The sequence below is a fragment of the Gracilinanus agilis genome, chromosome 1 (assembly GCF_016433145.1).
Source record: "Gracilinanus agilis isolate LMUSP501 chromosome 1, AgileGrace, whole genome shotgun sequence".
NCBI lineage: Eukaryota > Metazoa > Chordata > Mammalia > Didelphimorphia > Didelphidae > Gracilinanus > Gracilinanus agilis.
In genome coordinates this window covers 725,506,258-725,532,136 of record NC_058130.1, presented here as the reverse complement: position 1 = coordinate 725,532,136, position 25,879 = coordinate 725,506,258, and the positions used below count along the sequence as shown (strand labels likewise).

Here is a 25,879-nt window from a genome sequence, read left to right as displayed (position 1 = left end):
GGACTCTGGGTGTTGAATGCTGTGTGCACATGCTGTCACACAGGATGTCCTGCAGTTGCTGTACTTTTGGGTGTTTTTTTGTCTTAAATTTTTAAACAATAAATCTTAAAAGAAAGCCTTGCTACTTGGGTGGGTGGGTGGGAGGTATATGTGGATGGAAATAGAAGTGATGTAAAAGCAAAAGCATCAGGGCTTTAGGGGAACATGGGTAAGCCCAAAACAAAGACTTACAAGGCCCTCTTGGGTGCTCTTTGGCTTCCTGGCCTGGTTTTTCTCTTCACTCCTGTGCTTCCCTTTCAGGCTCCAGGCTCCTGTCAGCCGATGCTGATGGACATGTGAAGTGTTGGAGCATGTCTGATCATCTGGCCAATAGCTGGGAGAACACAGTGGGCAGCATGGTGGAAGGTGACCCCATAGTGTCTTTGTCCTGGTTACATAATGGTGTGAAGCTTGCTCTACATGTGGAGAAGGTTAGTGAGAGACCAGTGATTGGGGAAAGGGGTAAGAAGCCCTCTAGAATGAGAGGCTTTGTGGGACTAAATGAGAGCCATGCTATCCTGTACCCAGTACCCTTGTATCATTTTCTTGACCTTGGCAGCGTAGAGGTAGCCCCAATCTGCTGGAGGTGCCCACTACACTCCCAGATGTCTTCTCTAGCCTGGGTGATCTCTTCTGGTTCTTCCTTTATTAAATGTTAGGGATCCCCCATATCTAAATTGTTGCTGCCCCAAGATGCTCTTGAAGCCCAGAATCTATCTTCTTTCCCTTAGGTCATCAGAACCACCTGAGATTTAAGCAAAGACATACAAAGGGAAGAATTTGATTGCAGAAATAATACCCAAGAGAAGAGAATTTAGGTAGCAGACTGTTGTGTGGAGTCCTGTTTATTATGGACTTAGGTAGTTTTTGAAGGGGGAGGCTGTCATCATGTCATGTGAGACTGCTTTGTGCTCATTCTTGAAAGCCCAAAGTGATCACCATAGAAAGATCTTAGAGTCTCTCTAGAGCAGCATAGTTGCATGGATATGTTCTGCTCTAGAAAATTATCTGCCTATCTTTGCCTATTCCTTTCTCATGTCTTCAGTGAAGATGCTTTTTTTTTGTTCAAAGACTAACCTCATAAAGGTTTTATAGAGATGAGAAAGGCCAGCGTGTATAAGCCAGTTGCTGACATCTTCTTAGTCACTTAAAAAAAAAAAAGCCAAATATCTCTGATATTTTCCATTCTTTTGGGGTCTTCTTCTCTTAATTGACTTTTTTTTTAAAATTTTTTTTTTAAACCCTTGTACTTCGGTGTATTGTCTCATAGGTGGAAGATTGGTAAGGGTGGGCAATGGGGGTCAAGTGACTTGCCCAGGGTCACACAGCTGGGAAGTGGCTGAGGCTGGGTTTGAACCTAGGACCTCCTGTCTCTAGGCCTGACTCTCACTCCACTGAGCTACCCAGCTGCCCCCCTCTTAATTGACTTTTAAATGGATCCTTAAGAACTTTTTTAAAAAACCCTTACCTTCTGTCTTAGAATAGATTCTAAGTCTCCATTCTAAGGTAGAAGAATGGTAAGAACTAAGCAATTGGGATTAAGTGATTTGCCCACTGTGCTACCAGGCTGTCTCTATCCCATAATTTCTACACAAAGAACCTACAGTGTGCTGAGGGTCTTCCTTCAGATCCTTTAGCAATGATCTCAGGCTATTTCAATTATCTAACTGTTATCCCTTGATTCAAAAAAACAAAAAAAACAAAAATCCTTACCTTCTGTCCTAGAATTGATACTAAGTATTGATTCCAAGGCAGAAAAGCAGCAAAGGATTGGCAGTTGGGGTTAAGTGACTTGCCTAGAGTCATATAACTAGGAAGTGTCCGAGGTCAAATTTGAACCTGGGTCTTCCTGATGTTATTCTTTAATTTCAGTGTGTGAGTAGCCTACATCCTTTTCTGCACATACACTAGATCTCTGGAGAGACACTTTGCCTTCTTTCCTGTATCACTTTATTGACTATGTGCTAGCCTGCCCATCTCTTCCATGTACTTCTCCAGGGCCTTCCGGTACCCCACAACTTTAGTTCTTCATAACTTATTCAGCCATTCTTCAGTTGGTGACCAGCTCTCCCTTAGTTCCTGGTTCTTTGCAAAAAGGGCTCCTATGAATATTTTTGTACGTATGGGTCTTTTCCCCTCTTTCATTGATCTCTTTGTGGATTAGGCCTGCTTTGGTATCATAAAGGGTATCCACAGTTTGGGATTTCTTTAAGGCAGTCCAACCCTTTTTCCTTCTTTTCCAATTTGGACCCAATTCCTTGTTCATCTACAAAGTCTGTCCAAGATATATGTATTAATGGATGAACTTGGGAGGCTGCCCATTCATTAGCATATTACATATAATCAGGATAATAGGCATTCTTTCTTTCTTTCTTTTTTTAAACCCTTACCTTATTTAACCTTATTTAAACCAATATGAAGTATTGGCTCCAAGGCAGAAGAGTGGTAAAGTCTGGGGAATGGGCATTAAATGGCTTGCCCAGGGTTATCAACAAAGTAGAAGGAAAGCTGCACAGGATCAAGAGCCATTTTGTACTTTTCTTTGTCTCATGAGTTTCTGTTGTCAAATAATTCACTATTTAACCAAGCTGGTTCTCAAAAAATTGGCATAGTTTGTTGCCAGAGACATACTTGTTTTTCCATCTTCATTAGAATCTGCCAGTGGTTATGATCACCTGATCCCACAGACATCTTCATACTTCACTGAAGCATAGAAATGGGACTTGGTAGATTTCACTCTTTCAGGTTTGTTTGTTTTTTTAAGAACCCAAACAAGTTATCCTCTTTCATGATAGTCCAGTGCTGTCTTTCCCCTTCAACTTGTCAGGTGGATGAAAAGCATACCCTACCAACGAGGTCTTTTTTTTTTTTTTTTTTGAGCAAGTACATAACCTCTTTGCCCCAGTTTTATAGTGTCTAAAATGAAAGGACATGGACTCAAATACCTTCTGCTCTAAACCCTGTGAGCCTCTGAGTCAGAAGTAGAACAGATCCTTAAAAGGCTAGTTAACTCTCCTGTTAAACTTGAGTGGGACTTTGCAACTTCAGATGGTATTCATAGGTATAAGTCTGACTTGGGAGACTCCCAATCTGGGCCTATTCAGGTAAGAAAAATTAAGTCTTTGAAATCAAGTTCTTTATAATACTGACTTTCTCTCAACCAGGAATTACAGGGTCCTTTGTATTTCAAAGGAATAATAGGCACATGAAGAGGTTCCCCCCCCCTCCAACTTTAAATTATAATAAAAGGTCACTAGACTCTCCTTTATTCAGTACTTCAAAGGATCTGTTATTTCATAGGGTAGATACTTTCTCCACCTGTGCAGATCTCAGTCCCTCCAGGCTTTGGTAGGTAAGGGTCCTGGATTGTTGTGAGTAAAAAATTTCATTAGCCCTTGTCAGCCATTCCAAAGGTGACCCTCTCTGGCTTAGCCAGGTTGGCCCAAGGATGACAAGCCCTTGCTGGGGCCCTTGCTGGGTCCCTGCTGATAACTTTCCATCCTGGTGGCATCTGCTATAGCTTTTGTTCTTCTAGTGTTTTTAGGGATCACCTCCAGACTATGTATACTGAGATATCAGATGAGAGCTTTTAGTGGTAGATAAATGTATAACAAAGGAGAATATAATTGGTTTTAGGGTCTTCACTAAAATCCTGCTATTATACCACTTAATCATTACCTGGAGGTAATCCTAGGTTTTTTGGCTTGTCCCATGGAGCCAGATATGGCTTGGCATTGGCCAACAATGGAGTATCCCTTATTTAAGCATAAGAGTCTAGTTAATTCCAAAGATGCTTGGCCAATAGGCTGAAGGGTGATGAATTTTACAATGTCATAGCAGAGATGAAATTTATGTCATTATTCATGCTGATGTAATGACTTGTTCTCTCAGTATTGAATTACATTCAACATATAAAAATAATGTACAGTGAGAATGGAGGCTTGAGACAATTGAGGGGGAACCAGGGAAGACTTTCTGAGGGATGAAGTATTGAATTAGATTTTAAAGGAATATGTTCAATAGGCCCTTTCTTCCTTTTCAGTCTGGTGCCTCAAGTTTTGGTGATAAGTTTTCTCGAGTCAAGTTCTCCCCCTCTCTGACACTTTTTGGTGGGAAGCCCATGGAAGGTTGGATTGCAGTGACCATCAGTGGACTGGTGACTGTCTCCCTACTGAAGCCCAATGGGCAGGTGCTGACATCCACAGAAAGCCTGTGCCGTCTGCGCTGCCGCGTGGCCCTTGCAGACATCGCCTTCACGGGTGGTGGAAACATCGTGGTGGCTACATCTGATGGCAGCAGCACCTCCCCTGTCCAGTTTTACAAGGTGTGTGTCAGTGTCGTGAATGAGAAGTGCAGAATTGACACGGAGATCCTGCCGTCCCTCTTCATGCGCTGTACAACAGACCCAGCACGGAAGGACAAGTACCCCGCCATCACGCACCTGAAATTCCTTGCCAGAGACATGTCAGAGCAGGTGAGCCACTGGCTGCTTCTCTCCTGACTCCCCTAACTTCCACCTTGTGAGACTCTCTGCAGTTCCCAAAGCACTTTCCCCTCAATAGCCTATTGGTGGTTGTAAATATTATCATTGCCATCTCTTCAGTGGGAAAGTTAAGGCTCAGGGAGTTCCTTAACCTTCCAGGGATCCAGTTTCTTCATCTGGAAAATGATGATGAGAAAATAAGGGTAGGGATATGATCTCTGAGGTTCCTTCTAAGTCTTTGTATTCTAGTCAACTCAACGAATACTTACTATGTGCCTGCTCTATGCAGTGCACTGATAGTATACACATGAGATGGAGAATAGCCCCTGCCTTCCAGGAGCTTCCATTCTCTTGGAGGGGGAATACAACTTGAACACAAACCAGGCAAATTGAGAAGGGAAAGGATGTAAATGCCTGGGGAGATCATCTCATAGAGAAGTTGGTACCTGTGAAGACACAGTGGCTCCAAGGAGAAAAGGATGCGACAGAGATCATGAAGGAGGGCATGGTGGGCATGGGGCACTGTGGAGGCAGATGTGCAAAAGGAGAAGATGGTACATGGAGTTGGGGAATGACTAAAAGTCCAATATGACTGGTCTTTATGTAAAATATATTTTATACAGAGAGTGGAGGAAGGGTAATAGCATGAGAGTAGACTGGAAAGAGAAGTTAAAGCCAGAATCCAGCAGCCCTTAACTGTCAAGCAAAGGAGTTTCTTTTTTTTCTTAAGCCCATACCTTCTCTCTTAGATTTTGATACTAAGTATTGATTCCAAGACAGAATAGTGATAAGGGCAAGGTAATTGGAGTGCCGAAGGTCACATAGATTAGATAGGAAGTATTTGAGGTCAAATTTGAACCCAGGACTTTCTACCGAAGAGTTTCTGTTTTATTCTTTTGGGAGCCGCTAGGAATGAATGAGCATAGAACTGATGTGGTCACATGTACACTTTAGGAAGGTAATTCTGGCGGCTGAATAAAGGATAAATCAGAGAGGAATCAGGGCAGACTGACAGCAGACAGATAAGTTACGAGTATGGAGTATGGAGTATGGAGATAGTGGTGAAGATCTGAGATCAAGTGGTGCCTCTGTGGGTTGAGAGAGAGGTATGATGACTATTGTGGACATAGAATCCCAAGGACTTGGCAGCTGAGTAGAGGCTGCTTGTCTAATCTAGGTGAGGGAAAGTGCTGGACAGGTCAGAGATGAGTCTCAGGTTGGGGCCTGATAAGGAACAAGTCACAGGGAACTCTATCCTTTAAACCCGAAAGCCATGGCTGACTGGCCTTAGGCCCAGGCACCTTCCCCTCTGCCCCACAGGTGCTTCTGTGTGCCTCTAACCAGATGAGCAGTATTGTGGAATGTTGGTCCCTGCGGAAGGAGGGCCTGCCTGTGAACAACATCTTCCAGCAGATCTCCCCTGTGGGTGAGTTTCCTTTCCATACTAGAGCAAGCAAGTGTCCCTTTGAAAAGTTGTGACCCCCTCCACCCCCCCACCCCCCGGTCACTAAAAGTCCTCTAACGTTTCACCCAGAGAGTACTCAGTTTTAAAACTGAACCTCAACATAGAAAGAGGAATCCTCTGGCACTTGCTCAGTTCTATTCTGCTGTCCATTTACCCATGCATTTTTCCTTTCGTATATTAATGCTGAATATATCTGTTCTTCTTTTAGTGGTGCTTTTTTTATTTATTCTTATTAATATACTTATATCCATATCCAGCCAGTTCTTAACCACATATCCTAGTATTTAGAATTAAAAAGAACCTTAGATATCATTTAATGGAGCTACCCTTTCTCCTTTTTTAGATAAGAAGAATTTATGGGTAATGGAGGCTTGCACAGGGGAGGTGATTTGTCCAGGTAGCAAAGCTGGGATTTGAACGGTCTTTCTAATTCCAAATTTATTGCTTTTCCACTACATCAATGACCTCTTTTTCTTTGTATTCCTTAAATTTGTCCATCTTGATTTCATTATATTTGCTATATCACGGCATTTCTTTTTTGTAAGAAACCACCAGTTTATTGAATGAAAAATCCAACAGCAACTCCCCCCCTACCTATGGCCTAATCAAGAAAGCAGCTGAGTCCAGGTATAAGATTAAAAATAATATCCAATAACTCCAAGTATTATATTTTATAAGATTTATTAATAAGTAGAGGAAAAGTAAAGAACCTGAGTAAAGAGAAGTTTCCTGGACTGTAAAAGCAGGAGAAGAGAGTGAGAGGGCGGGGTTAACAGAAACTTATCTCTAAAACGTAAGGACATAATGTGAGAACAAAAATAGGATTCTGGGAAACATAGTTCTGGGGTACACAATTCTAATTACACAATCCCCCCTGTGATTCTTTGGGAGACTAGTCTCCCCAATGGATCATTTAAACATAACCAGCTTATAGCTCTAAAGATTTTTAACTAAAGGTATATAATATTGGTATGTGTACCAATATTGCAGTTTCTAAAGGGGAATTACAATAATTTGGGGATAAGAGGGAAATAAAAGAGGAAAAGAATAAAACCAATGATTGCTACATTGACAAAAAAATTGGGGGGCAGTCTCCTTTGACATGAGTGCATGTTCAAAACAAATGTATTCAATCCCCCACAGTTCAAAAATCACCACATCCCAAAGTTCACCCTGGATCTTTTGGTGCAGTATGTGGTCTTTATAGGCATCTTCATGGCTCCTTCTTGAGACAGTTCATTTTCTGGATTCGGGGAGGTAGCAAGTTTCTTATCCAAAAATTACTCTTAAAAGAATTTAAACTTTGCATTATAGGATAATAATGAAATCCCCCCTGAGGAGGGTGTTGACAAACACAAGGATCACCCAAGGATACATGGCTGAATTATGAGGCATATGAATCAATTGTCAAAAGAAATCAAAACATCAAAAAAATCCAAATGAAAGAGAAAAAAAATAACTTCTGTATGAAATATAAAATGTCAAAGTCTTATGTATAAAAATTCTAAGGAAAAATAATCCTATAACATGTCCTTGAATCAGGACCCGATTAAAGTGATTTATATCCCACAAGCCTGTAGTAGCAATTATGCACTTACCCAAGTAGCAGCCAGGACTACAGAAAATTGCCACACTATGAAAGACAGAAAAGGAATTAGATTTTAGTAGCAAATGGGAAATAGCATTCCCTGGTCTGATTTTACCTTTTCTCTCAGGGATAGGGGAGCCAGGATGGTAGCCAAACTTCGGTACTTGGTAGAATGTGGCAGAGGAAAGACCTGTGTCTGACATGTCAAACAACCTCAGCCTCGAGCCTTGAACCTCAAACAAGTTCAAGTCCCCTGTCTTGACACAGAATCTCATCAATCCCACCAGGATTGGTTGGTCTCTTTGACCTTATGCTCATCGGCACTGTGCAGGTTAACTTTGTGCTTCTTGGCACTGTGCAGTGACTTTTTTGTGATCCCTTCTTCTGGAATCAGACAATCATTAAGCAAAGTCCCATAATATTTAACAATCAGTGGCAGGTCTCCATAGTCTAAAAGTTTTTGGGTATGCATTGACATTAGAGCTAATGGACATTTTGAACTTACCCTAATGCAAAATCAAAAAAACCATTAATGCTGTTAACATGTGCTTCTAGTACAAAAAAATGAAAGAAAAAAGAAAACTCAAATACTATGTTATATATACAAGGGAAAACAATAATAATACTTAAAAAAACCCCAAAATATATAGTTCACAACCAGTGACACACTGTATTTGCCAAGGGTAGGCAGAATATAAAGGTTTCTCATCCCAAAATGATATCCATTTCCTTTTTAACTTGGCCATGATCCAGTGTGAGTGTACATAATTTTCACCAAGTAAGAGCTTTTTAAAATAGTTGTACAGCAGCTAATGCACATTCAAAGAAGTAACAAAATCCCCCAAATCATAATAGCCTTTTTAATGACAATAGCAAACAAACCCATTATCATTATGATTCATATGAGTCTATAGCCACTTCCTGTGTGACATTTAAAAAACAACAACTATGAAGCTCATGGTTACTTGTCACAAGTTCTACAGATCTAGCCAATCTTTCAACCTTGGCTGCGATATTTTTAACAAAGTCTATTAGTGCCATCATTCCAAAATTTGGCAGAGGAGCCCAGAAAAACAAACAAACAAACAAACAAACAAACCTCTGTTCTGCTGATGAAAACCTTTTGGGTCTAAATGTCAGCAAGAATCTAGACCATTCTGGTGGAAGGGTAGAGTAAACTAAAGAGTACAAATATTAAAAAAAAACCATCCAGGCATTACAAAGCTCTGTTGGAAAATCCTTCCCACCTCCTGGATGAGATTATAACCCATTACAGGGTAACCAAGCTGCTTGGGCAACCTTCCTCCTCTGTTTTAAGACTGTAACAGTGTAAAAGCCTGTCTTTATATGTCCCATGCATTGCAATGTGGAGGTGAGGACTACAATCGTGAAAATCACTTCAGATGTCTCATCCATTACATTTTTAATAAATGTGGAGGTGGGGAAATACAATAATGCTATTGTACCTCACTTCAACTACTGAATGGACTTTTACCTCTTGTTATAAACTCAAAGGCAGGCAAATGATCAGTCAGAGGTAGTGGTGCTACTAGATATCTGAAAATTACCTCTGAAGACCCCTTAAAATCAGTTTAAATTCTTAGGTCATTAAATTCTCCAAAGGTTGTATACAGGTTGTAACCAGTTTGATGGAGTCCATCCATCTTCATCTATGTGAAAATTAACAAAGGCAAAAAGGAACGAAAGGCTGTTAAGGCAACATGTGATCTCAGTGCATTTAGTGACAAACCCAGCATCCATAAAGACCTATGGTTTTGCCATGGAAAAGGGTTTACACAAGTTGTTTATGGACTTTTACAATGGCATTTTCTCTAGTACAGTCATAGGATGAGGTACAAATAAAGACAATGTTTATAGCAGGTATAGCTAATGGCCAAATCACAGTAACTGAAAAAGACTTAGTGTAACAGAAGTTATTAGATTAGATTACTATGTGAACTTAAAGAACAAAATTAAATCTTAAAACAAACAATCAGCAAATATAGTATATGGACAGGATATAAGCAATCAATATAAGAGCCCATTGCTCCAATTCCAACAGCCATGTTACAGACTTCTTCATTATTTTGGAGGGGAACAAATTCAAACAGTTAACATCAATAAGGCAATGGGATCTGAAAAGGCTTAAAATTCACCTCCAGACACATTAGGGTTCCTTCCCCCCCAAGTATCATCATCCATCTAGATTCCTTTGGTCACAGTTCTGGGGCTCCCCATACCTACACTGGGCATAGTGTGGACAAACCCCATATCAGACATGTTGCAGAGACTGGGCAGGCCAAAATGGCAAAGAGGTGTAGGGAGACGAATCTCCTTTAAATCTCGAGATTACTCAAGCTGTCAACTGCAGGGTATCCAAGTGGTACACCCATGAAAAGACATCCTAAAGCTGTAATGCATTGTTCTTTCATAAAATGGGCCATGCTTGCAATTCTACTTATTAAATTGGTTGCAAATCTTCCTGTTTGGAAGATTAACCTTCCTTCCCCTCCCCCAGGGGTAAAAAAACGCCAGGGGACACATAACACCTCAGTCCCCACCCCTAGCCAGGAGCATGGAAGCGCCCCCACACCCCACTCAGTTAGTTTAGAATTGGCTTGGGAGCTAGATGGGGTTGAGAGCGGGCAGCATGGAAGGGGCTTCTTTTGAAAAAAAAAAAAAAAAACAAACAACAGCTTGGGAAGCTGTAGCAAGCAAGGAAAAGGGGGATTTAGATTTCATACTCCGAACAAGAACCTTAGGGGATCAGCAGTACTCTGGAGGCCTCGATTTATCTCTTTTGGCAAGGCGCCCCAGGCTAAGTCACTCAAATAAGAGCAGGTGGGAACCTGAGTAATGAGCAATATCCCAGACTGTGAAAGTGGGAGAAGAGAGCAAGAGGGTTGGGTTAACAGAAACTTACTTCCAAAACATAAGGGTATAATGTAAGATTCTGGGAAATGTAGTCCTAGAGTACAAAATTCTAATTACACACAGGCAAGGTACTTTGGACAGCAGGACTAAGTAACAGGTCATGGAGGTGGGGCACAGGAGGGCTAAGTAGGGAGAACACCTTTCTGTCCAAACCTCTGGGATGAGGACAAGCTCGGGGGCCAGAAGGGATTCTCAGTGGACAGAACACTGTAGGACTGAGGTCTATAGCCTTAGCACCTGGAGTTCAGCCCTCCTCACCCCCCACCCCCATCTTCAGAGTGGGAGAGGGGGAAACTAGGGCTCAGACATGTGTTCACCATGAGGAAGAATAAGGCCTGTGGGCACACAGCCGGTCTGGGGAAGAACAAAGGATGGAGGTGTCTTAGCAGGGGCTTGCCTGATCTGGGAGGCTGCCCACAGAGAGAGAAGAGGGAGAAGGAACAGGTGCTAGGGCGGGAGCCTGGGGGAGCCATAATTAGGCCAGAATGTGGGTGTGCAGGAGTGTTGGGAGCAGAGAAGAGGAGAGAGCAGGCCAAAGTAGGCAGGAGAAGCAGAAGACAATGTGTTCTCAAAGACACATGCAGAACATTGACAGGACACTTCCAAGGATACCAGGGAAGCTGAGCAGGGCTTCTAGAAGTGGAACCCAGGGACAGAAGGGCCCTTCCCTATCATGCCCAGCTAGTCAGGAGACGGAGAGACTTAGCCGCCCTAACTGCCCCTTTCATGCCCAAGCTGGCTCTTTCCCTTTGGCCTCAGGGCATTCCTTCTGTCCCCTTCAGGAAAGCTGAGCTCACTTGAGACAGATAACATTCCTGGGGTGTGGTGGGTTGAACTAATTCCTTACCAACAGCTGGGGACCCATGGGTGCCCCTCACCAGTGCTGTGTTCTGTATCCTGGGCACTGATTAGCTCAGCGACTGTAGCATCAGTCTGTTTGCTCTCCTGATACTTCACAGATTTTCACCTTCTCCAGGGGTGTCTGGAACATAACTCCCGTGATAGGTGAGAGGTAACTGTATTTCAGAGGTGATTAGACCAGGGCAGAGGACAGCAGGACTGCCATGTGCCTAGTCTGGGTCACCTCTTGACCGAATAAGATTATTTTAGCTTTTTTTTTTTTAACCCTTACTTTTTGTATTAGAATCAGTACTGTGTATGAAATTAAATAAAAAAACAAAACTCACCAACCAACAAACTTCCTTGTTGACCTGAACTTTTCTTGCTTATTCTGAATTTAGCACTCCTAACACTAATCCTTAAACAACTTAAACAATTTTTATTAGTACCTTTTTATTTAAAAAAATTTTAATAATGAAAACATTTAAAAATCACTGATTTCCCATCATAACTGTTGCCCTTCCTCTCCCCATTGATCTAGCTCTTATAGCAAAGAATGAAAACGAGGGAGAAAATAGAGTTCAACAAAACTTGCTATACCGATCATAGTCTTTCGGCTCTGCAAACAGGACAGGAGATGCATTTCTTTCATCTTTTCTCTGAGTCCATATCTTAATAGCATTTGGTTTGGCTTTTGTTCTTCCTATGTTGATGTTATTTTGTGCATTGTTTTCTTGGCTCTGTTTGTTTCACTCTGTATCAGTTCATTTAAGTCTTCCTAAGCTTCTCTGAATTATTCCTCTCCATTGTTTCTGAGAACGCATTTCAGCAGTATTTACATTCATGTATGTATATATGCATTACATAGTCACATACCCTACTCACCCTGTCAGTGGTTCTCTTCTTATAGGACCATGCCACACTTTAGTATTCATTCTGTTTCCTGTCCTTGTTGCCATATTCCTTATGTAGTTCTTTAAAATCTAAGCTGGTTTATGTCTCCACACTGGTCTCATCAAACACCTCTTGCTTCTGGTGAGAATAATTTTTTTTGTGGGTGTCAGAATCCCATTCTTTAGGGTTTTCCACTTCTGACTTCTTGTAGAATTTTAGTTCATGAAATACTACCACTCCTTTCTTTGAACCCCTTCCCTAGTCTACTCCTCAGAAGTTTAGAGTGCTTCTCATATGGCTTTCCCTGTCTGAGATCCCAAGATGAGGTGGCCACACTCCTGAGAATACCCTGTTACTTTTACTTCACTGGTCTTTTATATTGGTGACAGGCAGGCTCACCAGAGCAGGCTTGTCTCCTTGGTTCGTTATCACTAAGGCAGACTAAGAAGTTATCAGCATTTCTACTTTTGGCCACAAGAGAGCTCCAACAAATGTCTAGATAATTGAAGTTCACCATGATCATGGGCTTGTCCCCTGGTTTCTAGACTCCTCTCATTCATCCTTTTGGCCTAGAGATTATTCTGTACTCCATTGTTTCAGCCATGCTCAGAGACCGGGGCTGGGTCAGAAGAGATCTGGCTTCATGTCTTACCTTGACATTTAATAGTGTCCCACTTTACCTCCCTGAGTCTTAATTTTCTCTTCCTTAAAATGGAGATAGCAACACTTGTTTTCACAAGTTATTATGAAAATCAAATGAGATGATGTATCTAAAGCTAGGTGACACAGTGGGTAGAGTGCTGAGCCTGGAGTCTAAAAGAACTGGATCTCAGCCACCTTTGTCTCCATTTCCTCATCTGTAAAATGGGGACCATAAGAGCACTGCAAGTCCGTTGTGAAGATTAAATAAGTTGATATTTGTAAAGGTCTTAGCACAGTTCCTGACACATAATAGGTGCTATATAAATGCTAGCTATTATCATGATTATTATCATTATTATTGTTATAGCAAATTTTAAAGTATTATGTGACTGTCAGTTATTCTTATTTACTCAGATGCTTTTCTACTATACTTTCTTTTGGTTCTTGCATTTTTTCAAAAAAGTGTATTCTTCCTCCTTTTTAAAAATTGATCCTATTTCTTTTTTCTTTTTCTTTTTCTTTTTTTAAACCCTTGCCTTCTGTCTTGGAATCAATATTGAGTATTTGTTCTGAGGAAGAAGAGTATTAAGGGCTTGGCAATAAGGGTAAAATGACTTGCCCAGAGTCACATAACTAGGAAAAATCCAAGGTCAAATTTGAACCCAGGATCCACTGAACCATTTAGGTGTCTCTCCTTTTTTTCCCCCAAACTATCTTTCAGGTAGAAATAATTTTTAGCAAATGTTATGTGACATTTTGAGATTCAGATTCTCTCCCTTCCTGCCTCCTCCCCAAGGCAGTAGATAGTTTGATACAGGTTATACAGAGTTGTCATGTAGTACATATTTCCATATTCCTCCTGTCAAGAAAGAAGACACATATCTATCGCACCTCCAAGAAGAAATTCATGAAGGAAATAAAGTGAAAAATGATCCACTTCCTTTTGATTAGGGTACGCCCTTTTAAAGCTGGTGTCCAGTCATGGCTCTCATCCAACCACGTCTCGGTAAAAACTCTGGTCACATTTGTTTCCAGTCACAGTGGGCTGCATGTACTACTAATGCACCAGCTGGAATCTGAAACTGGTTTTCCTACTGTTTATTTACTAGGAGTATAACATACTCCCCCGGCAGTTGATGGAAATGTGTATTCACAGTTCTGCTAGTGGCATTTATACGTTAAATGACACCAAAAAAAAGATGGTTGTAGGAGGTAGCTGGGTGGCTCAGTGGATAGAATGCCAGGCCTGGAGATGGGAGGTTCTGGGTTCAAATTTGACCGCTGACACTTTCTGGCTATGTGACCTTGGACAAATCACTTCACCCCTGTTGCCTAGTCCTAACAGCTCTTCTGCCTTGGAACCAATATACTACTGATTCTAAGATAGAAGATAAGGGTTTAAAAAAAAAAAAAAGATGGCTGCTCATTATTGTGCAGCTCTTTGTACAAAGAAAAAAAGGCATGCTTATTAAGAAGGATGTATATCAGGGCCAGCTGGGTAGCTCAGTGGATTGAGAGCCAGACCTAGAGACAGGAGGTCCTAGGTTCAAATCTGGCCTCAGACACTTCCTAGCTGTGTGACCCTGGACAAGTCACTTAATCCTCATTGCCTAGCCCTTACCACTTTAATACCTTGGAGCCAATACACAGTATTGACTCCAAGATGGAAGGTAAGGGTTTAAAAAAAAAAAAAGAAGGATATATATTGGGGACAGCTGAGAGGCTCATTGAATAAAATGCCAGGCCTAGACCTGAGAGGTCCTAGGTTCAAATCTGGCGTCAGGCACTTCCTAGCTGGATGACCCTGACAAGTCACTTAACCCTCATTGTCTAGTATCAATGCACAGTATTGATTCTAAGACAAAAGGTAATGGTTTTAAAATTTTTAAAAATGACTTATATCATTAGCTATGGGAGACAGAGAAAGATATGGCCTTGTTAGGAAAGTTTGTTAAGGGATAAGGGAGAATAAAACTCCTTGGGCCAATGAAGACTTCATTTTTAAGTCACTGAAAGGAGCCAACTCATCCTGCAGTTCATGCAGGGATTGGTCATGCATGGCAAACTTGCATATACAGAACAAAATGGAGGCAGTTTGGGTCTTCTAAAAATTAACTTTTAACACTTTCATGAAGGTTTCTGGTTACTCCTCCTTGTACAGGTGTAGACATCTGAGTCCACAGGCTTTGTAGCTGCTCCTTTCTTGGATTTTGTCTCCTCTGAATATATTACTTTTTTTTTAACCTTTACCTTCCACGTTAGAATCAGTATTAAATAATGGTTCCAAGGCAGAAGAGTGGCAAGGGCTAGGCCCATGGTGGTGAGCCTATGGCATATGTGCCAAAGATTTGCACAGGAGGTTATTTTAATTAGGTTTACTGCAGAAGCCTCTCTGTGGGCACCTGCAAAGCCCCTGGCTTGGTGGGTTGGAAGGCTGGCCCTGCCCCCAAATGCAGTGAGTGGAACATTCTAGCCTTTCTCCACTGTTGCAGGGACTAAGCTGTACCTCCCTCACTCCCCCCCAACAATTCTGCTTTTGTAAGCAAAGAATTGATTGGGTCCACACCCTCCTGATTGCAGTAAACCTAATTAAAATAACCTCCTAAGGAAATCTAGGGCTGAGCTCCATTCACCAAGCCCTAAAGGGAATTTGCTAATGGGATCCTCCCTAATCCTTCCTAGGAGAATAGAGAGGAAATCACACATCTAGCCCAAAGGGAGGGATAGAACCAGCTAACACTTCAGTGGGAGGGTCCCCTTGGAGCCATTCTATCTATCCCCATTGCTGTAAAACTGGAAGGGCAGAATACATGGACTCATGTCTCTTGCATTAAATCCTTTATTTCCCCCAGAAACAGGGGGCAGAAGAGGATGTGGGGACACTTCCTGTGAGTGGTGGAAGATCTCAAATATCTCTTTCGAGGCAATAAAAAACAGCTGCAGGTTGGGGGCAGCTGGGTAGCTCAGTGGTTTGAGAGCCAGGCCTAGAGATGGGAGGTCCTAGGTTCAAAGCTGTCCTCAGATAACTTCCTAGCTGTGTGATGCTGGGCAAGTCTCTTAACCCTCATTGCCTAGCCCTTACCACTCTTCTGCCTTACACAGTATTGACCCCAAGATGGAAGGTAAGGGTTTTAAAAAAACAAACAGCTGCAGGACACTTTGGAATAAGTAGTCCCCTCCCCCTCTCTCTTTGTTATCTTAATCCCTCCTGTTGCTTTAACTCTTAACTTCCTGACCCCAAGATTATTTCTTTCCTCACATTCTGGGTCTTGAACTATGCATACCCAACTACCTGGGCAGATAATTCCCTAATTCAGTTGGGGGAAGCAGTAGCTAAAGCATGTCCCTCAGATTGTTGGGTATGCAAGAAGCACCCACAAAGCTACGAAAACCCTTCTGGGGTCTTGGTGCATCAAAGGCCTACCAAATGCCTAAGGCTTCTAAGAAATTCTAATTCACTTGGGTTTTAGAGGCAGCCTTTTACTTTTACTAAATATTCCCAGGCCCAGAACACAGGGATGACCCTCTTTCAGGATAGATGAGTTAATCAAGACCTCCTTCCCTTATAAGTGCTTTACTAAGGGTTGGGTCACTGACCCCTTTCCTTTTAATATGATTCACGCACTGTGTAGAAATTGCACCAGGAACCCTGTCACCTCCAGGAAGGGAATGACGATGTATTCCTCTAATGCAGTGGTTCCCAAACTTTTTTGGCCTACTGCCCCCTTTCCAGAAAAAAATATTACTTAGTCCCCTGGAAATTAATTTTTTTAAAATTTTAATAGCAATTAATAGGAAAGATAAATGCACCTGTGGCCATCACCACCGCCCTGGATCTCTACAGCACCCACCAGGGGGCAGTAGCGCCCATTTTGGGAATCACTGCTCTAATGGTACATGTTGATATCCTAATATAATATTGACCCTGCATGAAGTCAGGAGGTGGGGTAGGACATGACACAGGATCCCTAAAGCATTCCAAAAGGTTTGGGGGGGAAGGGGGAGGGTCTGAAATGTTCTAATCAGCAGCAGGACATTATTCCTAATCTGACAAATACAATGAGTAGGATACAATACAATGAAACTTGGAAAGAGTTGCCTTAGAAACACACTGACAGATGAGCATTTCCTTTCCTTTGGCCCCCTCTTTAAAAAGTTTGCCTAAGGGGGCAGCTGGGTAGCTCAGTGGATTGAGAGCTAGGCCTAGAGACGGGAGGTCCTAGGTTCAAATCCGGCCTCAGCCACTTCCCAGCTGTGTGACCCTGGGCAAGTCACTTGACCCCCATTGCCTACCCTTACCAATCTTCCACCTATAAGTCAATACACAGAAGTTAAGGGTTTAAAAAAAAAAAAAGTTTGCCTATCACTGGGCTAGGCAATAGGGGGTTAAGTGATTTAGCCCAGGGTCACACAGCTAGGAAGTATAGCCATCTAGGTTCTCCCACTCTATTTCTTTTGAGCTGCTCTTTCTGGCACCAAGCTAGCTTGATGAATATATGTAGGTAGCTCTTTGATTAAATTTTTAAGATTCCAGGCATATGCATGTATTAAAACCCTTTCCTTTTTCTTCGTATCAGTTCTAAGAAAAAAGGCTAGCAAAGGCTAGGCAAATAGAGTTAAGTGACTTGCTCAGGGTCACACAGCAAGGAAGTATCTGAGGCCACATTTATACTCAGGTCTTCCCAAAGGCCTGGCACTCTATCCACTGTACCACTTAGCTGCCCCTCTCCCCCTACCCCATATATGTTTTTATTATCATTTGTAAGAGCTCTGTCCTTGACTATAGTTCTATAAAGTTGAAAATACCTTGTACTCCCTTTAAAACTACATTACTCATAATTCCTTAAGCCTTTTCCTATTGGTTGTGAGTTAAAACTACATTACCCAAACTCCTTTTCACCATACCCATAAGGCCTTTAGCCTTTTCCTATTGGTTGTGGGTTTCGCGGGTTGTTTTTGATATGGTAATAGTGGGTGTGTTGTAGTTTTTTTTTTTTTTTAGGGAGAGAATGCGCTGTGGTGAAGGCTGAGTGAGGGTCTTCCCCAGGGCCTTTTAAATAAAATCCTTATAAATATCATACTTTGGAGGCATTGAATATTAATTTCAATCTCTGCAGTTCCTAAATAAGACCCGGACCAGAAAGCTACATCTTATTCTCAGACATCATCTTCAAAACCAGTGGTTCACTTTCGGAAGTTTTCTTTCTCTTCCCAAGCTTTTGCCTTTGTTAACTTAGAAATAACTAGAACTACTAAAGTAGTCAGAAAACTCACTTTTTAATCAGGAATAGGGTTCAAGTACTTGGTCATTACACAAAGTCAAACATTAAATACCATACAAAGCCAAAGGCTCTAGGAACCTATCTCAGGAACCCTGGGAGAAGACACCATAATAGGTGCTTTCTCCCAAAAAGGAAAGGAAGTTGGGAGTCCTTATATCCTCTGGATAATTAGTTATTACAAACAGGTTTGTAAAGCTTTTTGCAGACAGCAACTAGGGTATTAAGAAGCATCAGCTGTAACAAATCAAAGGCAAAGGTCAAACTAAGAAACTGGGCTTCATGAGAGGAAAACTTTGATCCAATAGAGAAGCCTTCAAAACAAAAAGGTGTTTAACATTCAAACCAAAATAGGGGTACTTCGCACTGGGATTTCTCAAAGGTAAGGGTAAACTGAGTCATCCAAAAATCCACATTGACATCTTCCTTTGCTGGCAGGGGTGAAAACACTCCCAGTTTTTGATCAGTGAATTGGGGATTACAATACTTGTGTCATTGTAAGGAATTAAATTTTATGGTTGGACTAAATATATAAGAATTTTAAGATAATACTGTGGTCGCTGATTTTAAAATTAATATTGCTCAAGTCAAAATGACTTTTAGCAGCTTTTATTTACAAAGAGGTGGAGAGTAGAGTAAGAAGTCTAGCTTATCACCCTAAATGTTACTCTGGTCTTGCCTCAGCCCACATAGGGCTAGTTAGCCTCTCATCCGGAGGACTTGGTGAATTAAACAAAGGTTCAACTCTCTGGAACTAATCTCTCCAGAAGCCAGGAAAGGAAGGTCAGCTTTTTATTCACCAGGCCAAAGTCCAAAGGGAGGAGATCTAGGAGCAGTCTTACCAGAAGCAGCCATGCCCTTCACAGGATCATCATAAAATCATGGGCATGTAAATGTGGGCATGTTAGAGAAATGTGAGTGACTCTGTGTTATCATGTTCACAAACTGATCTCCCGACCTTCACCCAAACACGTTCAGTGTTTTTCTGACCTTGCCTCCAATATTGCTATTGGCATCCTGCCCTCAAGGGCACCCTCATTCAGTGGTCCCCTCCTCCATTTAGCTTTCCTTCATCTGTCCACTCCAGCTTGAAGTGATCTTTTCTCTTTACTCTTTCCACATTTTTCACTCCTCTCATTTATATTTGAACTTTTGTTCATGCATATGGCCCAATACCCCCTATTCAACTGTAAGCTCCTTGAAGATAGGACCTCTGTATTATTATTATTTTTTAAACCCTTACCTTCTGTCTTAGAGTCAATTGTGTATTGGTTCTAAGGCAGAAGAGCAGTAAGGGCCAGGCAATGGGGGTTAAGTGACTTGAATTGAGGAACTCCCATTTCTGGGCCTGGCTCTTAGTCCACTGAGACTTTTCTGTTATCTTTCTATCTTCCCCCAATCACTAGGTATGTATCTGCTGGGTCCTTAGTAGTTGATGTTGAATGTGGCCTTAGAGCCCAAACCCCTCTTTTTCTGGGTGATTGTATGCCCTAGACCCTTATTATTTCCATTTATTGGGAGTAAAATGAAACACTCCCATATTCTTTTCCTTCCCTATTCCCTGTTCATTCTTCCTACCCTAAACCTAAGCACTGCTTTGGTGTAATTGTGAAGGCCTGGATGATGTCAATATCAAATTCAAGAGGCTGCTTTCAGCATTGTGGTAATGGAAGTTCTGAGCTTTCTGAATGCCTGAGAGCCGCTCAGGCCCTTGTGAGCCTCCCCAAGAGCCCATGGGCTGCCTCTCGGCCGCTCTCTTGAGGAGCCCATAAACCCTCTGCTTCCACTTCTGTGGAACTCCGTGTAATTAAATGTGAATGAGGACAGGCTTTGCTTCATTAGTGACACATGTAGCTGCGGGATAATTCATCGGTTCTTACTTGTTCCCATTTCAGAGGCGCCGATGGAGACAAAGCCCAGTGGAAGGTCTTTTAGCTTTAGTTACAATCAATAACACACAGGATTCATGGCCTCTCCCCCTCAAGTGCTCTCTTTGTTTTCTTCTGTCTGATACTGTGCTTTCAGTTGGAGAGAAACAGCCGATGATCCTTAAGTGGCGGATTCTGTCAGCGACCAATGATCTGGACCGTGTGTCTGCTGTGGCCCTGCCCAAGCTGCCCATCTCACTCACCAATACTGACCTGAAAGTGGCGAATGACACCAAGTTCTGCCCTGGATTAGGTATGGCATCAGCTCAACTGCTAGGTTTTAAGTTATTTTTACACACACACACACACACACACACACACTTAAGAGGAAGCCTTCTTTATCCTTAGTGATTCTTATATATTCTTTTTTTTAAAACTCTTACCTTTTGTCTTAGAATCAAAGCATAGATATTGATTCTAGGGTGAGAGGTTAGGGTTAGGTAGTGAGGGTTAAGTGACTTGTACAGGGTCACACTGCTAGTAAGTGTCTGAGGCCAGATTTGAATCATGTCTCTAGGCTTGGCTTTCTATCTGTCGAGTTACCTAGCTGCCCCTTGTGCAGGTATTTTTAACCTGAGGTCCACTAATCCCTGTATAGATCTTGGATGGATTTCAAAGATCTGTGAATTTAGATGGGGGGGAAATAGCATCTTTATTTTCACTAACCTCTAATTGAAATTGAGCCTTTCCTTCTATTATTTCAAACTGTTCCTATGAGAAGGGGTCTGTAAGTTTAACCTAACTGCCAGAGAGGTCTAAGACACAAAAAAAGCTAACCCATGTGCCTGTATAAGAGAGCTTGAGTTGCCAAGAGGAGGTTTTGGGACCAGAATGAAACGGAATTTCCTATCAATAATAGGTGACCTTTAAATAACATTTTCTTTTCTTTTTTTTTTTGACCCTTATTGTTTGTCTTAGAATCCATACTATTTATCTGCCACAACTAGAATCTACTCCCTAAATCTGATAAAGAGCTGATTGTGTTAGATGTAGCCACAAGAGAAAAAAAGCCTCTGCCTGGGGCTTGGAAGCATGGGGTGGGATGTGAGGGGGGTCAGATTTCCCCTTTGTAGTGGTTGTGTCCAGTGGTTCTCTGGGCCAAGTGTGGGTGGCATACATAGTATCTCTCAGCAGTCACTCTTTCCCCCAGTGCTAGAAATAGGTGGCCCGAAATGAGAAGAGACTTTCTGAGGTTTTTTAGTATTTTTTTTTTAAAACTCTTACCTTCTGTCTTAGAATCAATACTAAGTATTCAATTCTAAGGCAGGAGAATGGTAAGGGCTAGGCAGTTGAGGTAAGTGACACAGCTAGGAAACGTCTGAGGCCAGATTGAACCCAGGTCCTCCTGACTCCAGGCCTAGTGTTCTATCCACTGGGCTCCCTAGCTGACCTTCATCATTTATTGTCGATCCTTTCTGTCACTGACAAGTCAGGAAGAGGCCGGGACCTGCCACACTCTCCAACCTAGTTGACGTGCTAGTTGGCTTGGCTGAGCTGCCTTTTTAAAAATCCTTTGTTTAGAGGGATGAGTCCCTGTTCAGGGAGGAAGGAAATGTTTGGCAGTGAAGCTTATGTAAATACAAAAACAATAGAGGAAGTGTGACTATCAAGGGGATATGAAGTTTCCTTAGACTCTAAGCTACAAGGCCATCCTCACAGACGTGGGACTCTCAGACGTGCCAGTGTTGATAGGGAAGCTTCAGACCTTTGCTTTATATCAGTCCCAGAATAGATTCATTTCTACCCAGACAACTAATTGCCCCTTCTAGGTGACACTGGAGAAGATATTGAATATAGTCACACTGCCATGATACCCAAAGATCAAGAAAAGCCCGTATATCTCCCTTCTCCAGGAGCTCCATTCCCATGGATCAGCTTCTTGGATCTAGAGGGCCACATCTTCCTGGAATCCCAGGCAGTCTATCCTTGCCTTTCCCAAGCCCTGGGGGCCTGTTGGGTTCTGAGTTTCTGTGCAAACCAGCTAGACCCATGGTTCTTCATCAGACCTAGTGGCAAACCTTCATGCTCTTTGTCTCAGCCTCCCATTTCCTAGCTGGATACCACCGTACAAGGCACTTGGCAGCTGAGCTTAGCTCCCTTGACAACCAGGCTGGCTGGTTCTGTTCCTGTTCCTGACTGATGCCGGTACTTCCCATAGTTGCCCCCTGTACTCCTTGTAACTCCCTACTTCCAATGTGTCACACAGATCCAGGTCTCTCTAGAGGGTCTGCTCTGTTCTCTCAGTGTGGTTTGCAGTGACCATTTCCTTGTCACTGCTTCTCCTACGCAGAGTGTGGACAGTGAGTCTTTCTGAGAATTATTCTGCCAAGTACAGAGGGTACTCTGTGTTGGTGGCACAAGGTGACAGATTCTTTCAGCCACAGGTTTGCCATTACGGTGCTAAGGTATGAAGGGGTTCTACACCAGGATCATGGGGTTTTAGAGTTTGAAGGAACCCTCCCTTTGAGGTTGAGTCTAACTTCCTCAGAAGTTGATGTGGCCATACTTTTCTTCCAGAAAGGGAGCCCAGGAGAGAGTTAAGGTCATGGATTCTAATTCTGGCTCTGTCATTTACTACCAGAGTAGCTCTAGGCAAGTCACATTCAACCTCTTTTCATCTCAGTTTCCTCCTTGGTAAAATGAGGAGGGGAGGAGGTTGTAACCAGGCAGTCTCTAAGATCATTTGGCAGCTGTGGAGAAGCTGGGTTGGAAAGGGAAGAGATGGCTTCTTCAGAACTTTGACAGGGCTGTGAGTGGTTGTGCCAGCTGGTTCTTCTCCTTTGATGCAAAAGAAAAGAACATGACATTTAAAATTAGATGTTCCAGTGCCTCAGCAGTCCCTTGGCTTTCTAGAATACAAGTGTGGCCATGTCCTCTTCTAAGGATCCTTAAGAGGATCAGGAATCATTACTGGCTCACTATTGCCTCTAGGATAAACACAGAAATAGAAATAACTCAGCTTGGCGTGAAAGCCCCGCTATATCTGGGCTCCAGCCTCCCTCTCCAGACCTCCCCTCACAGTCTACATTCCAGCCAACCTGGCCTGTTTGTTGTTTCCATCTCCTACCCTTGCTTTTGCTGGCTTTCATTCCCCAGTTTCTAGAATGAACTCCTTCCTTACTCTTGCCTTGTAGAATCCTTAGCTTCATTCAAGGCTCAGATCAGGTGTTACCTCGTAGGAAAAGTGTTTCCTGATCTCTCTGGGGCAGGCCTTCTCCACCTTGTTTGTGTCCTGGACCTTTTTGGCAGCCAGGCTGGCAAAGCCTATGGATGCTTTCTCTCACAAGGCATCTGAAAATGCACAAAATAAAACACAGAGGATTCCCAAAGATAGCAAATTCTTTTGAAATAAGAAATTATCAAGACATTAAAAGAACAAGTTCAGGGGCCTCAGATTAAGAGCCCCTGGTCTAGTTGGTATTCTCACTTTCCTTAAATTACCTTGTCTGTTTATCTGAGGAAACTTAGTGTTTCTTCCCCTGTCCTGCAAGCTGAGTAGGTCATAGGATCATAGGTTTGGCGTTAACATAGTGCTCTGAGGCCTTCCAGTCCAACCCCCTCATTTTACTGATGAGAAAACTGAGACCCAGAGAAGTCATGATGCCCAAGGTCCCACAGGTCTCGGGGTACAGGAGCTCCTTCTGTCTGTCTGCCAGTTTTTCCCAACCTTGCCCATAGTAGGCAGGCCCCTATGTGCTTGTGAAGTGAATTCAAGGACCATGTACCGGGCACTGGGGGATTCAACAGTGTGCCAGCATGAAAATAAGACATTTTCTTACACAGATGTTCAATAACTATATAAGGAGGGGCAGCTAGGTGGTACAGTGCCAGGCCTGGAGTCAAAGAGGTCCTGGGTTCAAATCTTGCCTCAGACACAGCCTAGTTGCGTGACTGGGCAAATCACTTAACCCCATTTGCCTAGCCCCTGCCCTTCTGAATTAGGGTTGTTGCTAAGACAGAAAATAAGGGTTAAAAAAAATTAACTATATAAGGCCAGACAGTGACTCATCAGGGGAGTGTGCAAACAGTGCTAAGCCTGGTGCTCCACGAGGGGGGATGTCCCTGGGGTTTACAAAGGCTTCCTTGAGGAAGTGGGACTTGGGCTGACCCTTGAAGGACAGCTGTCATTTAGGGAGGGCACTTTCAGGAACGGGAAATAGTAACAAGAAAGCAGGAATGAACATTGTGTGCTTTTAGGGGACAGTGAGTCTATCAGTAAAGTGAATTTTCTCAGTCAAACTCAATCTCCCTGCCCCTACTCCCACCCTCCAATCTCCATCCATAGATCAGTGTTGAATCGTCTCAGCTTGGATCATGTCTGGCCTATTCAGCAATAGAGTATCTCTAGGAATTACAGGGCAAATGGGGAGATGTTAGGTGGTCTGTAAGATACCTCTAAAATGGTGGGATTTAGTGAGGTAGTCTCTAAGGTTCCTTCTAGCCCTGGCATTCTATGCTGCTGTGATCCCCCATGTATGTATGTGGTCATCAGGACAGCACATCAATAAAAGTACAAGAAGAAAAACAGTTTTAGGAGCTTCACTAAGGTCTTTTCCCCTTGGGGAGGAAGATAGTTTTCCATGCCACCTCCTGATGGCCGTATGGTGGTGTGAGAACACTACCACTGAGAACAGGGTCTGAGTTCTAATGCCAGCCCTGCCTCCAACCTGCTGTTTCAGGGACCTTTGGCAAGTGGCTGCTTCTCTTGGACCTTAGTTTCCTCATCTGTAAAATGAAGAATTAAGATTGGATTCAAGGGCCTCCTTCCTCTACTGAGATGCTTCTTTGGTTCTGGGACTCCATTTGTTTTTCTGCTTTCAGGTCTAGCATTGGCTTTTCACGATGGCAGCGTCCACATTGTCCACCGACTCTCTCTGCAGACGATGGCCATGTTCTATGGCTCTTCTTCTCAGCGCCCAGTTGATGAACAGGCCATCAAAAGGCAGCGGGCTGCTGGCCCCTCCATCCACTTTAAAGCCATGCAGCTCTCCTGGACCTCGCTGGCACTTGTAGGCATTGATAACCACGGAAAGGTAATTGTCCTGCCCCAGCTCTGCTTTGCCTGGCAAACCCTGCCTTAGTAGAGAATCAGCTGCCTCAAATCCTATATTTCTATAGAAACTTGTTTGTTTGTTGGTGTTTTTATTTTTAATTTTTTTAAATTTTTTTCCCCAAACATTTATTAATATTCATTTTTAACATGGTTACATGATTCATGCTCCTCCTTTCTCCTTCACCCCCCGCACTCCCCTCACCCATGGCCGACGCACATTTCCACTGGTTTTATCATGTGTCCTTGATCAAGACCAATTTCCAAATTGTTGGTAGTTGGTGTTTTTATTTTAAATGATATTTTTCCCCCATTACATGTAAAAACAATTATTTTTTAAAATTCTTTTTTTAAGTTTTGAGTTCCAGATTCTTTCCCTTCTTCTGGTCCTTCCCCCTCCTTGAGATGTCTGATTTTACATGTGTAATCATGTAAAACATGTTTCCATATTAGTTATTTTGCCCCACAGAATCTTGTAGGAGACTCTTTTCCTCAGATGATCACAGGATCTATAGACCCTATAGAAAAGTCTTTAGAAGGCTCCCCCTCGCTGCATGATTAGAGGATGAAAACTGTGTCTGAGGAAAGGAAGGGGAAGGAAAACAATAGTTTCTTAAGCTCCTGCTATGCGCCAGGCATTGGGCTAAGTGCTTTGCAAATACAATTTTATTTGATCCTACAACAAAACTAGAAGGTCCGTGCTATTTTTATCTCCATTTTGTAATTGAGGAAACAGG

At 42.5% G+C, this 25,879-nt stretch overlaps 1 protein-coding gene across 1 annotated transcript in view; it reads left to right on the top strand.

Moving 5' to 3' along the window:
• Window positions 1-25,879, top strand: part of MED16 (mediator complex subunit 16) — a 43,200-nt gene that overhangs the window by 4,985 nt on the left and 12,336 nt on the right. The window contains exons 3-7 of the mRNA XM_044671673.1: window positions 301-470; window positions 4,082-4,513; window positions 5,843-5,948; window positions 20,190-20,345; window positions 24,914-25,125. Coding sequence (XP_044527608.1) covers window positions 301-470; window positions 4,082-4,513; window positions 5,843-5,948; window positions 20,190-20,345; window positions 24,914-25,125 — 1,076 coding nt within the window. The remainder of the gene's footprint in view (window positions 1-300; window positions 471-4,081; window positions 4,514-5,842; window positions 5,949-20,189; window positions 20,346-24,913; window positions 25,126-25,879) is intronic.